At 37.1% G+C, this 16,549-nt stretch overlaps 1 protein-coding gene across 2 annotated transcripts; it reads left to right on the top strand.

The window, feature by feature from the left end:
- Positions 1 to 8,514: 8,514 nt before the first annotated feature.
- On the top strand, positions 8,515 to 11,435 carry LOC148038759 (peroxidase A2-like). Of its 2 annotated transcripts, XM_087674604.1 has the most exons (4): positions 8,517 to 8,822; positions 10,068 to 10,259; positions 10,484 to 10,649; positions 10,815 to 11,435. In XM_087674604.1, exons 1-4 carry the CDS (start codon positions 8,589 to 8,591, stop codon positions 11,264 to 11,266), a joined length of 1,044 nt encoding a protein of 347 aa, XP_087530730.1. In that variant the 5' UTR covers positions 8,517 to 8,588; the 3' UTR covers positions 11,267 to 11,435. The 2 variants fall into 2 exon arrangements, with proteins under 2 accessions (XP_087530731.1, XP_087530730.1); XM_087674605.1 differs by lacking the exon at positions 10,068 to 10,259 and having other exon boundaries at positions 8,515 to 8,822.
- The last annotated feature ends 5,114 nt before the right edge of the window (positions 11,436 to 16,549 follow it).

Raw genomic sequence — 16,549 nt, forward strand, 5'->3', positions numbered from 1 at the left:
TGAAGAATCAACATCAAATCAGCCTTCAAAATTCTTTGATTTTAGTAGCAGAAGACTTGATCTTGAGTGTACTTGATAAGCACAAGTGCCAAAAGACACTAGATGAATAGTATCAAGAGATATTGATGCTTGTGGTTCGAAGCTTGAGACATTTAGAATTTCCCCTCCTTGATTTGATGCTAAAAAAATTGCTAGAAAAATTTAGATTCAGTGGATCAAAGTGGTAGAGGATTGGTTTGAGTGTCAGGAGAGAGAAAATAATTGAAAGATGAAGCTTTGAGTTCTTGGTTATGGCAGTCACACTTAGGGTTTGCAGGGCAGCCTAATTTTTCATAGATTGTAGAAGCTATACTGCATCATTTCCAAATTTTTTAAAATAGAAATGAAGCTTACTTCATGGGCTATCAATGCCCTATGATGGCATTCAACATTACTGTGAGGTGCCCGCCCATCGGCTTTCTAGGCACTCTTTTAGCGGTCTATCGAGAAACGAATCTAAGCGTCGCTGCCCGGCACTCCCAGGGAATGTTTCGAGTTTTGTCGCCTAGGGTTTCCCGAATCCGCCTCACAACGGAATATTCATGATCGAACCCACTAGGATCGACCTGAAATTCGGGTTCCTAGTTGTCAAGGTCTCCTGTTAGCATTCTAGCATTGGATCTTCGACATCCTACTTTACGCAGAGATACTCAATTCGAAGCAGATCCATGCCGCACTTGGTTCAAAGAGAATGGGAAACGAAAGGGATGCGTTGCTCAACCTCTCTGCCCATAGGGCATAGTCCCATTTCGGTCCCCTAAAATGGCATGAATCGAGGTTCTATCCTAACAATTTCTAAGGTCGAAGACGGTAAACCTTGTGAGAAGCCTCCCAGTTCTCTGGGACTACCCTGCCGTAGGATGGACCCGTCGGGGGTTCCGCCCACCCGCTTCCCTTAATAGCTTTAGTTTTCTAATTAGGTCCTACCACATTTATGTGTGACACTTAAAATCAGCTTCATTAATTAAGCCTTTTAGGGAACAGGGTTCGTTCGCATAACTTATAGCACAGACACGAAAACAGAGCAAAGCAGTCTATTGACAAACAAGTTCAAACAAGTTCCTTAACTTATCTTCAAGTTAATCTTTGTCTCCCGCCCATACATGAGAAATTATGTTTCCCTTTTCTCCAACAGAAGTATCCCTTCTGCCCAGCAGAAGTAACTGGTCCCATTCACATGGTACCACAAACTCAATCCTTTATCTAGAATAGGATCTCCCAACATGCCCAGATGTTGGGGGCCACGGAGGTCTTCAACTCCATTCTAGACCTAGCAAGGGGTGTCCAGAGCTCCAATTGACCCGCAAGCTGTCTAGGAGCGAAACATCACTCCCGTGGTTGGCCTTTTCACCACTCGACCTTCGGCCCATGAATCGAGCAGTGCCCTCTCGGGTTAATACGCGGCGTGACCATGGAGGTGATCCACCCGTACAATATATCATTCCTTAATTAAATCCTTTAAGAATCAAGCACAAACAAGGCATTCAGCCTAATATCATTTTCCAAGAAAACATTCCTTTATTCCCATGGCGACTTGTCATCACAGACCCTTGCCATGCATTTACCATAAATCACAAGCACTTGGAATAATCATCCAAACAACAACTAACAACCAGTTGAATGTAAAAGCATCTAGGATATTGTTCGATCAACCAACAAAACCAATTGCATTCTTTCCAAAACAATGCAAGAATAGGTGATATAATATTTTCCATTGCATATTTGCTCTCCCCCTTGGGATCTAAGAGCAATACTATGCAAAAATGTTTATTAACACTTCCTTCCTTCAGTTAGGGCATATGTTAAGGGTTCAGACACTATTCATGATGTAAGTTCTATAGGTCACTTACCTTGATTGATAACCCAACCCTGGATTTGGATTGGCAAAAGTCATCGTTATCCAACGGATCTCAAGGCATCCTAGCTTTAACCCTTATGATGAATTTCTTGTACTAGCTCCTAGTCAAGTCATGAGGCAACTAGAAAATTATCCTCATATATCAAACATGTTATAGGCATAATGTGTAAATACTTAATAAGATAAGAGCGAGATGATCTCAAGTAATTAGACTCCTAGGCTCTTAGGCTAAGTACTTTTGAAGTTTCTAAACTTTAAAACTAGTACTTTCTATTCATGAATCTCAATGTCATCTTCTTTTAGTAATTATGCCATTTGTAACCCTTGACTATACTTTAATCTAGCACTTGTATGCACAATCTTTTAATGTCGTTATTTTGAGGACTATGCCATTCATAACGCTTGACTGATTCTTCCTTGTAATCGCTCTACTAGCAAATAAGTCATATGTAACTAGGTGCAATTATCTTCCCTTGATATATGCACTTCACAAACTCCATCTTTCGAGTAGGCGAGATGAAATTTATCCTTTCCCATGACCTATTCTCGTGCAATAGTATGGGGCCTAACGTATCTCATACGAGAATCAAAGCAAGCATCTATCAATTTGAAAATACATTACTTACGATCGGAACCACAGTTGGATTGACAGTGATGCATTTGCCCGAAGCCTTGTTGCTAGTTGCAAGATTGTCATCCGCACGCGACATTCTTCGCTTGGAGGCCATCGTCCGCAAGTAGACACAAGAGATTAAGAAGGTAGAATAGATTCAAGATGGGAGAGCGTAAGAGAAGATGGTTAAGTCGAGGATCGAGATAGAGGGAATTGAGCTAATTCCCTTCCTTACAACCTCTCGGGGTGACTCTTCTCTCTCTCTCTCTCTCTCTCTCTCTCTCTCTCTCTCTCTCTCTCTCTCTCTCTCTCTCTCTCTCTCTCTCTCTCTCTCTCTCTCTCTCTCTCTCTCTCTCTCTCTCTCTCTCTCTCTCTCTCTCTCTCTCTCAAGCTCTCTTTCAAGCTCTTCCTCACAATCTCTTGGAGGAGTATCCTTCTCTCTACCTCTCTCTTACAGCCTCTCAGGGTCTCCTTATGCTTTCTATGCCTCTCCCATGCCTGATATTTATAGTGAATTAGAGAAGAGGGCTTGTGGTTGAGAAGTGGAGTTCTTTGTGGAGGGGGATTTTGGAAAGATCAGTGATCTGATGCTCAGATCATAAATCTGATGATTCCATTGGCTCCGAAAGGGGGATAAAACTCCAAGACACTTGTTTAGAAAGCTCTCAGTTCACTCCTTCTTCTTTTCTCTGTTCGAAGTGTTGTCTACTACTTGTAAACTGCGATTGCGGCGCGCGCAATTTTGCCAGTCACTTTTCTTTATTTTTCTTTTTATAAAATCTTCAAACTAACTAAAATATCACTTGTCTTTTCTTTTAAATGACATCCAGTTCTAAAAATCTCCATATCTTTTTTTTAAAGGATAATATCTAAAATATACTAGTTTTGCCCAAAATCTAATATTTTTAAACTATCCAAACTATACACATTTATCCTAGTGATTAATATAACTCATAAGTTTTGTTCACGTTGTAATTTACGTGAAGGGTGACTACGGTCCTTGCCAATTCGAGAAAAATATCGAATTTACGACTCTTGATTTTTCTAAATAAAAATTATTAATAATTAATGTTAGTTAGTTTTTACCTTAGTTAGTCTTTAGTTAGTAATTTTACTAACTTATTGATTGACTAACTAACTTTCAAACTAACCAACTAACTTTTATTGTGCGGAGATATTACAATTGCATTGCGTGGAGAGAGATCAGGGCGTACAATCAGCATAGGCATAGTTCTGGACAGCGTGACAAAATTTCAGCAATGCTGAAGCATATGATGGGCAATGTTGCACTCTAAGGTGCCAATAACCAGAACCTTGAGTAAAGAAACAAGTACCCAGAAGGAATCGTGAGTTGATATGGGCTGGATTTGGAGATATAAGAGCTCCAAGCAAGGTTGGTATTGCTTGGCTGGCTGCCATGGAAGGTTGGTGAAGATAGAGTAAGAAAATGAACTCATTGGTTCGACTTGAACTAAGTGGAGAGAGGTTGGAAGGGATGTTTACTAATTTGAACTGATGTATGCCATGCTCACCATGGCTCTGATACCGTGTAAAAACGTAGATCTAGAATATGGCTTGAGGTAGAAGCTATGGAGGTTGGAAGAGAAATAGTGAGTTCATGAAGACACTGACATGACTGATTGTTACACAAGTGAATTAGGTTCCAAGATGGAAGCTTGGACTTATAAACACAATCTTGTGTATAGACTGACAATGACACATAGACTTTACTGAAGGACAAAAGTACTATGATATTGCATTAGAAAAGAGAGCAAGTACAATGCTTTATAGAAAACTAGATGGTAGCACTTCTCCTATTGTGCTTATGGGATTCTAGTCATGAGCCCTCATTGCTCCTTACAAAGAGACTGAAGTAGGTGTGATTGCAAACATCTCAACAAACACTAAGTACAAGACAATGGACAAGAAGGTGAAACCGATTGTATATGTTTTTACATGTACAGTGATAAGGGGGTTAAGAGAGCTGATAAGTAGCCAAATTTGAGGGACTCCAAGAAGATTAAGCATAAGTTTTCAACATAGACATTAGCAAAATTAAATATTGGGAATGAAAATTTCTTATTGCCTATAGAGAGGTAGTGTTTCCTAGAGATTTTGGAGCAACATGGAAGAGCTTTTGCATTCTATCTGCATGAGATTGGTAGTGCTAGTCTAGAGATTGTTGCTCCTACATTGATTTTCACTATCCCTCATATTTCATGGAGCCTCCTATTCCAATTCCTAGAGCACATATTCCAAAATTGATTGATTTGCTTAATGAGAACATACAAATGGAAATTCTAGAGCCTCCTTCTGCACCTTATTGTAATCAATGGTTTATAGTACTAAAGAATAATGGGTCAGTCAAGTTTATACATGATATGCAACTATTAAATAGGGTGACTATTAGGAATTTTAGTACAAAGATTATTGTGGATGAATTTGTCGAGGCATTTGCAGGTGATGCTATCTATTCTCGAGGAGATCCTTATTTTGGTTATGATCAGTTTCAACTTGCTTTGGAAAGTAGAGATAAAGACCAATAGGACTTAAGAAGATGTATCGCAATAGGGACCTAGAACTCAGTAGTACACATGATGAACACTATGAATAAGGTCTACAAGAGTATATGCCTCAACTTACTATTCTCTTCCTTGATGATGTACCTATTAAAGGTTGTGCGGAGACAAAGAAGGATGAAAGCCTAAATGAACAAGGATATAGAAACTTTGTTGCAGATCATATTTCTAATTGTGAGAAGATCTTGATGAACCTAGAAGAGGTGAACTTGACTCTATCAGGACAAAAATCAATCTTTTGTATGAATGAGGTGCTTATTATGGGTCATATGTGTGGCTACTATGGTTGGAAGCCTTCTTCTCCTCACTTTTTCCGTATTACAGATGTATTATGTTAGTGAAAGGGGAAGAAGTTCTTTTGGGATGAGAAGCATGCTAGAGCTATGAGGAAATTGCGATGATTTACCCCGAAATTGAAGAAATTGCTACGATTTTCCTTGACTCTTAGAAAGATAGATTATACTTGCGAAAGACCTATTGTGATGACTATAGATACCAACCCTATTGGGATAGGTTGGGCTATAATTGGCCAAGATGATGGGGAAGGTAATAGGTATGCTATATGATTTGGGGAAAAAGTCCTAAACAAGAGATGAAGAAGGTACCCATAGATTAAAAGAGAACTTTTGGGGAATAGTGACAGCCCTTAAGAGTGATAAATAATACTTCATTGGGGCTTCAATAATAGTTGAGACTAACTATTTACCTTTGTTGAAAATGATTACTAGTTATTCTAATCTCGATATAGGAATGCTCAGGTTGATTGTTTATATAAAGTCCTTAAACCCAATGTTCAAGCATATTGCAGAGGTAAACAAAATCCAGTTGTTGTTGATATGCTCTCTAGAGCTAGGTATGATGATGAAGAGTCTCTTCTTGTAGATGATGATGAAGAGGCCGTGATTTCAATAGCTAGGGTGGATCATGTGTGTCATACACCTATTATTGAGGTATTCTCAAAAAAACTTTGGACAAATGAATGGTTGTGTATAGGATAGTATCTGAGTACACTGGCCAAGATAGAAGAATGGTCAGATGCAGACTAAGAGGATTAGGTGAAAATTCCATGGTTATTTCTTGAACACAAATGGATATGATGGACATGGACTACTTAAATGCATAGGGAAGTCATAGACTAGTCATGTCTTTGTATATGGACTAGTCTAGACTAGTATACTAGTCCATACCAGTCTAGGCTATATATATGCATTGGGTACACGTTCAAAAATTTGGGACACTATCTTATGGCTTTCAAAGTTTTGATCAAAATTGGCCGACAAAGTATTAAGCACATTCTTTTCCAATGTTTATTATAGAATGGGAATGTTTCATGCAATCTTTTTGTCCTTTGATTTACTATAAGCTAGAAGAAGCTAATTTAGTTACCAATGCATTAAATATATATAAAAATATTACTTACATATCTCTCATTGCTATAAAATCTTTTGATGTTATGCAGAGTAGTTTTATGTGATCTTGATTTTAGTGATGTGTGAAATTTGTACGAACTTGATATTTTTCTCCTTTTAATGGTTTCTCTACATTTTATGGTTTGTATATTTTTTGATAAATTTTCCTATCTAACTTATCCATCTAGAAATATCATTTTACGAGATATACATCAGCCACCTTATTCGGGACATAGCATATTAACCACTTTAAGAAGCATTGAAGAAGATGTTGATTTCATAACTAAATGCATTTTTTGTTAATGCATCAAGTGTCATCATGGAAGAGAACATGGTTTATTATTGATGGCTTTAGAACTTTTGGATGATCCCTAGAAACATATATCCATGGATTTTATCATCAGTTCTCAAATCACACCGCCAAATAATGACATGGACAACCATTGATATGTTTAGCAAACATGCTTACTTTATTATCTATTCAAAAAATATTAATGAAATCTCAAGTTGGTTCCCTTTATATAAACCAAATTTGTTCATGATGATATGTCTAAAGTCATCGTGTCTACTTAGTATAGTAATTTATATAATAATGTTTGAACACGCCCATTTCAAAACTTAGAAACTAATTAGAGCCACAAATACTACTCTCTAAATCTTATGTCTCACACAATTCATATAATAACGTTTGAACACACCCCTTTCAAAACTTAGAAACTAATTAGAGCCACAAATACTACTCTCTAAATCTTATGTCTCACACAATTTCAAATAGCTTTAATTCTAACCAACATCTATATCTTTTGCAATTTGCCTATAATAATACTCCTCACACCTCTAGAGGTAAGCACCATAGGAAGTCTTGTATAGCACTAGACTACCAATTCCTATCATGACCTTTCTTTGTATGCAATCATTAGACTACTAGTATTCTTTCTAGTTTTAATAATTCATAAAAAGCTAAACTCTCATGAACATGCCATTATATGCATGGCCAAGAATACATAAGCAACATTTTGCATGGAAGAAATGCCTTTTCTACAAAAAGTTATAATAGCCTTGTGGATATGGATGAAGCATAGAAAGCTTTGAAAATGATCATGGGAAAGTAATAAAGGTGATGATTAATAGGTGACACCTAAAACTTTAATGACAATAAAATTAAGAGCCACTAAGGTAATGTAAGAATGTTTGAGATCAATAAGGTGTTTTAAATATATAGATGATGTTACTACACACTGGATAAACACTATCTAGGTGCGCACATGGAAGTATTGCACATTGTGAGGCATGTGTGTTTGTGCAACTTGTGTTAGTGCACATTAACTAAGTGGCACCATTATGTGCATGTGGATTTAGTGCACATTGAGTGTCACTTTAATGTTAGCATGCCCCACTAGCTAAGATTAATGTTGTTCTTTATATTGGAAAGTTGTAGTGTGATGATAGCCCAAGTCTTTGTTATGAGCATTCATGGGCTTCAGCCTCCTTCATGTACCCACTTACACTTTATGATTAAAACGATCTGTGGTTCTTTCCTCCTTGGTATACCAATTAAGGTTGTAGTGCTGCCAAAAGCATTTATTAATACGAGGCATGTGGTGTAGAAGTGATCTCCTAGAGTGAAAGAAAAGACTATTGTGAATGGAGACTCCTAAAGGCATGTGGTGTAGAAGTGATCTCCTAGAGTCAAGGGACTCTTGAAAAAAGGAAAAGACTATTGTGAATGGAGACTTGGGACAACATAGAGTTGAGTGCTATTCCTTAGACTCTTGGAATGAGTATAGGCTATTGTTAGAGAGAGAGAGAGAGAGAGAGAGAGAGAGAGAGAGAGAGAGAGAGAGAGAGAGAGAGAGAGAATTGGACTTCATATTTGTTTGATGTTAAAGAAACAACCCAATATAAAATGATTGGATAGGAGCCATACTGCCATAGTTGGAGAGGCATGCAAAGGCTGAAAGCTGCAAAAGGGAGTGGAAGGAGAGATGAGTGGAAGGAGAGATGTGTATATAAGTAACAAGGGTGGGGGATGGGGATGAAGAGGGAGAGGTGTGGTAGGGGGCTAGGGAGAAAGGCTATAGACAGCTGGGATGGCGGCTATGGCGTCGGTGCTGGTGCTGGTGATGATGTTGGCGGCTCATCACGGGCTTGTGGCTGCTGCGCCTGCAGCAGGCTATGGAGCGACGCTGAGAGCAGGCTTCTATTGGAGTTCTTGTCCGCAGGCTCTCCAGATAGTAAGGTCCGTCCTCCAGCAAGAGGTCGCCAAGGACCCTCGCGTCCCGGCCTTCATGCTGCGGCTTCACTTCCACGACTGCTTCGTCAATGTAATGAAACACACACACACAAACACACACACTCTCTCTCTCTCTCTCCATCCATCCACACACACATTTTAGAAGATCAACTATACTAGTCTTGTATCTCCTCTCCTTTGTTTGATTGCCCTACTATCTAGTATCGTGCATACTTTTTGTCTCTTGTTTTGCAATGGCATGGTCCAACCACCCAAACATGCCACCCCATCAACCCTAATGTAAGAGCCTCCTATTTGTAATGTCATGGTATCCGCTACCGCCCATATATGCTACACCCTAAGAGCCTCCTATTTTCAATGTTGTGGTATATGCTGCCACCCATATATGCCGCATGCTTAACCCTCATGCAAGAGTCACACATGACTCTGGAACTACCACACTTGCTATCTTGAGGCATCTGCCACATTGGACAGTGAAAGGACATAGAATCTTATGCCTTGGGAGTTGTGCTAGACTAAAAAAGGACCTACAATCTTGTAGAAGCACAAACTAGGCAACAAGGCTAGTTAATAGAAGAGCCACACTTGACTAAGGAAGAACTTGCAATCACAAAGACTTCAATGGTAATGTCCTTTGAATCGAGGCAATGTTGGCACATACATACAACAAACTAGATTGTCCCTCTATGGGACCATAATAGGATTGCAATTGACATGAGGACATTTATAAATGCAAGCATTTAGTCACTTAAGCTATCACTTTGCACGCTACATTGCCTCCATTACTTTCCTTTAGAAGTAAGATTATCTATAATTTATGAGCTTAGTGATTAATAAACCTTTTAAAAGGGACAACAAGTATCTAATATTTTGCAAGTCAATAGTGGGGACAATAACTACTAGCATCCTATCTTTCCTCGCATACCAACCTTTTATCTATATTAAACAAGTTAGGGTTCTAGTAGATTACAATATTTCCCATTGTACATTTCAACTTAAGCATGTGTACATTAAGAGAATTCTAGTATCTTGTAGTTCCTTTACATAGTCAGGTATTGAGAAAATTGGTGTTAATTTACTTTTCATCTCAAAGTGAAACTATGTGTGGCATAGATTGGTTGCAATAACTCAAAACCTAGATAATAATTGTGTAGGCATCTAAAAATAACTAAAAATAATAACGACTTGGTTGAAGTGACTAAGTTGTTTTTCTATCATTCTTCATGTTTTAGAGCTATAATTAGTTCTAGTCCTATTCATGCTCTTAATAAGGGGTAAGGTCACTTTGGGTGTAAGTTCAAACATGTCTTGGCAGGGTTGTGATGGATCAATCTTACTAGATGATCAACCGAGTTTACTAGGGGAGAAATCAGCATTCCCAAATTTGAATTCCATTCAAGGTCTTGATGTTGTTGATAACATGAAGACTGCTTTGGAGGCCAAGTGTCCGGGCATAGTGTCATGTGCTGACATTCTTGCAATTGCAGCTCGAGATTCCGTTTATTTGGTAAGATAGATAGAGTAGATGGTCATAAATCATTGAAGCATATATTCAATAAAGACATAGTAGTTTTTTTTCATTATAAATGGATACTTTAATAATGTTAGTACCTCATTTTATAAGATTAAAATATTTTTAAAAATTCCATCTAGTTGTTTTATTATTCTAGCAGAATTAGTGAGACTTTACATGGATGAAGTAATGTTTATCTAGCTATATTGGCATGCTAGGCAGGAGGCCCATATTGGCAAGTTATGCTTGGAAGGAGGGATAGTTTGTCAGCTGATCAGAACAAAGCTAATGTCAACCTTCCAAGTCCTTTTGAAAATGTTACTACTATAATCTCAAAGTTTCAAGCAGTTGGCCTTTCAGTGCTAGATGTGCTGACCTTGTCAGGTAAGGACATTTTGAAAATTGGAAGCTATTTGTATGTAATTGCAAATGTAGGACCACCAATGCATCATAGCCTCACCATAGCTAGTGAGCACAATAATGATAAATGCATTTTTTCTTGATTATGCCATGTTGCATGATTTCTTTTAAAAACAATGGTTAATGTAGGTGGACATTCTATTGGTCGTGCAAGATGTCTACTTTTGAGATCTCGCTTATATAACTTTACTGGTAATGGGGAGCCTGATGCAACACTTGATAACAACTATCTTCAAATTCTTCGCCAAGCTTGTCCTGAAAATGGTGGTGACCCTAATGCAAGAGTGCCATTGGAGCCCATAAATATGAATATTTTTTCCAACCAATACTATAAAAACCTAATGAACAACATGGGATTACTCCAGTCCGATCAAGAGCTCTACTCCACAAATTTTTCGATTCCTAACTTAAATCACACATTTGCACAAACTTTCAACTTCCAATCCCTTGTGAGATTATATGCAACAAATCAAAACATATTCTTCACAAGGTTTAAGGACGCTATGGTTAGAATGGGTAACCTAAGCCCTTTGACAGGATCAGAAGGGCAAATTAGGAGAGATTGTAGAGTAGTTTCATAAACAAACTTTGAGATGCATAATCAAACTTCATAGAAAATATCTATGAAGGAAAAATGGATCCAAATGTTTTCCCTTTGGCCAACTTCAAGAGAGCAAAGTATCTCATTTAGAACCTCAAATGTCACAAGCTACAACAATTGGGAATATATTGTAAATCAATCTTTGAGTAGTATGATGATAGAAAAGTCTATTCATGCATGTGTATCTCATCAAACATATTCTCATTGATGATACACAATCTATCTAAACGCCCTTTAGGCATTGATTTAAGTGTATCCGTATAATTTCCATTCTCAATGTGAGAAATATTATCTATTATTATCTCGTAATTTCTACTAAATCTACAACTATTTTGATACATTGTTATTTATAATTGAATATACGATTTTGGCATCTATTTCTTTTTTATTGCAACAAAGTGGAAGTGGGAAATCTATTATGTATACAATTGAGCATTTGGAAAGAGATTACAAAAGATTGCAAAGTTATTGTTTAATTGCATTTGTATATGGTATCTTAGAATTTCTTCTTAATGGAGAACATCCATGCATAGTAGGTCATAGATAAGCTAAACTAAAATGCTAAAGGACATAGAATTATATTACACATTAAGCCCTTGACTATAGTCCCCAAGGGTGAGCTATATTCCCACAACCATATTGTTGTAGAAGTTGCACATTAGTGCATATAAATGGATGAGAGAGAGAGAGAGAGAGAGAGAGAGAGAGAGAGAGAGAGAGAGAGAGAGAGAGAGAGAGAGAGAGAGAGAGAGAGAGATGTGCATGAAGGACACTCAAGAATTAGATTAAGCAATGTATGATCAGACCCAACAAGAGTTACAAGTGTTAGCTATTGTTTATCTTTGAAAGTTGCATAACAAAAGAATTGAAATTTGTCTAATTTTTGAATTATTAAACTTACTCATTTAGATGCCAAAAATTTGAAACTTGCATAGCTAAAAATTTGAAAGTTGTTTACTTTTTGGATTATTCAACTTACTCATTTAGATGCCAAAAATATGATCAAATAATTTGGTGACACGTTTGGAATCTTGATAAAACAATTTTCCTTGAGAGAAATTTTTTCAATTGATTTGTTAAGATGGAAAAAACTTGATTGACTTATCTGATGGCACAATATATGTTGTCTTGGCTAAAAAAATCGTAGTGGTTATTCATAGGAATACTTTCCATATGTATGCCCTTTGTATGGATACTATAATACAAGTGCTTGTACATATAAATACCCTTTTTAAACTTAAATCAAGATCACATGGGTTCTTTGGTTGTGTTCCAATCCTTATCTACTCTATAATAAGAGAGAAGGATAGCAAAAAGAGAAGAAATCCCCTACAAGGGAAAAATTGAAGTTCTTTCATATTTTGACTTGTAAGAACATCAAACAATAGTGAAATATTGCATGTGAGTGTTACCCTTGCGATTTTCGTTTCTTTTCTTCTTCTTGCTTGTAATTCATATTTATGAAAGAAATAAAATAAGTTTTAGTGTTCTTGGGTTTCTATTGTGAAGAGCATTGGTAGCCAAGTTGATAGTAACCAATATGTGAAATAGTGAATAGGAATCCATATGTGTGAAATAATATTTATATGCAAGTGGAAGAGGTCTATGTGTTAGTAATCAAATGAATAGTTGTTAGTAATCTAACAAATACTAACATTGATATGTAAGAATATCAATATACAAGTAGGAGAGATCAAAGTACTCCTACTAAGCTTTGTTAAAAAGCATTGACATTCAAGAGAGTGATATTGTCCCTTGCTAAGCAAAATAAAAATCATTTTCTAGTGTAGATGTATATGAGCACTATTTTTTGTGTTAGTTTTGTAGAGAGTTGTCAATGGAGTTAGCTTTGATTTAACAATATTTGCTAGTCACTTGTTGTTTGTTATTTTTCTTGATAGTTTTGTAATGCTTTTAGTTGCTTGAATGTGAATGCATTATTATGTTTTGCAATTAATGTGGGGTTCTTTTTGGTTTATATTTGATTTTGAATATATTAAGGAAATCATGTTCGTTTGAGTTTGGGTTTCTAGAAATAAAAAAATATTAAATACAATACTTTGTAATTTTTTGCAAAATATATCTTTTTGGTGGATAAGGATTTTGTGCATGTTCACTCCTAGTTTCAAACTTTCATGCCTACACTCTAGGCAAGGGTTGGGCATCCATCATTTAGTGTGTAACTAGCCTAAGAGCTATGTTGCGCCATGGTTAAGGGGGGAAAATGGGAATCAAAGAGGCTCAAAACCTCATGGTTGCACCAATTGTGGATAAAAGTAAGGTCTAGAAGAATAATCCACTACTCTTGCTACATCATGAATGGTATTGGTGCATTATTGGTTGATCACTTGCAACCTTTTTGTGAATCAAAATATGGCTACAATTTGATTGGTAGGTTCCATTTAGCACTACTAGCACAATGTTAGCCTTCTCCTTTTCTAAAGGGCTAATAGTTGTAATAAAGGTTAGCATAGCATCACTCCTCGTGTAGGCGCTAAGTGTGACTAGGTTGTACCAAGTGTATCTCGCCCCTTCCCCCCATAGGTGTTGGGTGCAACTCAGCAAGCCCTAACTATCTTATGAAGCATGGGATTATGAAGCAGAGAAGTTGGAGCTTCCAAAAGAGATGGTTGATTAGAGGAGGACCTTGCTATAGAGAGGTTCATATTTTGCATATTAGCTTTGAGCTGACTAGCTTACAGAGCATGGGATTAATATGGAGAGAAGGAGCTTCAAAAAAATGTGGCTAACTATGGGACCATGCTAGGACCTCATGTCTATGATAGTGGGAAGGAGGGGGGGTGCACCGTCTCCTCCATGCACACCTCTCTCCTTCTCACTAGATACACCCCCTTTCTCCTGTAAAGAAGGACTATTCTACCATGAAAATTTATAGAAAACTAATGACCTAAACTAAGGAAATAACATGAAATGCCTCAATCATGGCCATGCCATAGACATCTTCCATTATACCATAGCACAATGTAGACATGGAAGCTGAAATCAAGATACAAGAAACAAAGCTTGGTACTCACCCCAAGATGGTGATGAACAAGAAATCTCTAAGAAAAATAGTGAAAGTGTCAAAAAGCCCCCTACATTAGCACTTCCTGCCTTTTTATAGTCACCCTAGTACTATCATGGCTAAGGTATTTACATGGTTTATGTTGCTTCATTACAAACCATCCTTTCTCAAAGATGGTTTTGTCCTAAAAAATGAAGATAATGGGACGATAGACACGTCACTAATGAAGAAAATTATGTCAATGAAGATCTAGAAGAATGTGGAAGCACTTTCCATGAAGAAATCTCATAATGAACCTGAAACAGTGAAATGAGTGCTCCCTGTCCAAATAGGGCTGAATTCATAAAATTGACATAACTTTTGACTGGAGTGTCCAAATTGAGTGTTTGAGGTATAGAAATGAAGTACAAAACCTATAGTATCAATCTATACCATCAAAACCACTTCATGATGTCGCTAAGACAATTTAATTCATGATAGTATTTTTATACATCAAGTTGTTCCTATACAAATTGTCATAATTCTTCTTGTAATAGCCATGGAAAAGCATCCAAGTATGAAGAGGGTTGTCAAGTGGACACTTCCATAGGTAGGCCCTTCCATTTAATAAAAAATTAAATAATTGTTCGATTCCTAAGAACCTTCTCACGCTTCCCAATGATTTTCTCAGGATCATAAACAATAAGTCCTTCTTCATCAAGTGGTGGAAGCTCTTCAATAACTTGTGTATTTGGCCCAACATATTTCTTCAATTGTGATACATGAAAAATATTATGTATGCGAGTAGTAGAAGGTAATTGGAGCTATACACAAGCTCTCCAATCTTTTCCAGCACCAAGTATGGGCCATTAAAATTTGTGAGCCAACTTGTTGTGCCCTCCTTTAAGGGTAACATAATGAGACTTGGGAACTTTCAAAAAGACCCAATCTCCAACATCAAATTCTATGTTCCTCCTCCTATCATCAGCATAGGATTTCATGAGACAAAGTTGAGCTTTTCTTATATTCTCTTTACATTGCTTCATAAGCATTTCCATTCTCTCTAGCTCATCCTTTGCTTGTGGATTAACCACTTCATGAAACATGGATGAAGGAATTTGAACCTTGTATCAATAGAGTGCCTCAAATGGAGCCATCCCAATACTCATATGATATGTATTGTTGTAACAAAATTCAGCAAGATGCAACCAATTATCCCAAGAGGATTGAGTATCATGACAAAAATATCTCAAGTAGACTTCCATCCAATGCTTAATCCTCTCAGTTTAGCCATCAGTTTGAGGGTGGTAAGTGGTACTTGGAGTGAGAGTAGTACCCATGGAAGTAAACAAACTCTTCCAAAAAATTCCCATGAATCTAATATCTCTATCCAACACAATCCTCAAAGGCATTACATGTAATTTGAATACACCTTCTATGAATTGATCGACTGGCTGAAAACTGAGTCTTTGTAGGAAGGAAATGGGCTGATTTGGTAAGTGTGTCCACAACAACAAAGATACTATTCCAACCATGCCTTGTGGTAGGGCGGCCCGTAATGAAATCCATAGAGATATCGGTCCACTTTCCTAGTGGAATTGGCAAGGGCTAAATGAGACTGGTTGGTAATAGAGAAGAATCTTTATTTTGTTTGCATTCTAAACAATGGGAAACATACTCCTTCACATCTCACCATAATCCCTTCCAATAGAAACTTTTGTGTACTTTGTCAAAGGTCTTGAAGAGGCCCAAGCCAAGGGCGAAGAATGCATTTCTTGAAGGATTATCAGCTTAAAATTACTTTGAGGGATCAAGTAGACCTTCCCTTAATACCATAAGAGACCATTATGCCATTTGAAATTTGGATGGTCTTCATTTTTCCCTTGCTATAATTTTTGCATAATTGTGGCATCATGCTCCTCCATCAAGTATTCTTCTTGTATGTCATTCATCCAATCTTTGTATATAGTAGAGATGGTAGATACATTATAAGCCCACATTCTAGAGAGCGCATCTGCCACTGTATTATCTTTTCCAGTCATATATGCAATCTCCAAATCATAATATTGAAGGGTTTCCAACCATCTTCTTTATTTAGGAGACAAGTTGAGCTGAGAAAGAAAGTATTTCAACACCCTATGGTCACTTTTCACCTTAAAGTGCCTCCCATAAAGATAATGATGCCACTTTTCCACCACATGTAATATAGCCAACATCTCTTGCTCATATACATACACTTTCCTTTATTTTTCATCAAAT

The sequence above is a fragment of the Lygodium microphyllum genome, chromosome 3 (assembly GCF_053477565.2).
Source record: "Lygodium microphyllum isolate KBCC chromosome 3, Lygodium_microphyllum_v1.1.10, whole genome shotgun sequence".
NCBI lineage: Eukaryota > Viridiplantae > Streptophyta > Polypodiopsida > Schizaeales > Lygodiaceae > Lygodium > Lygodium microphyllum.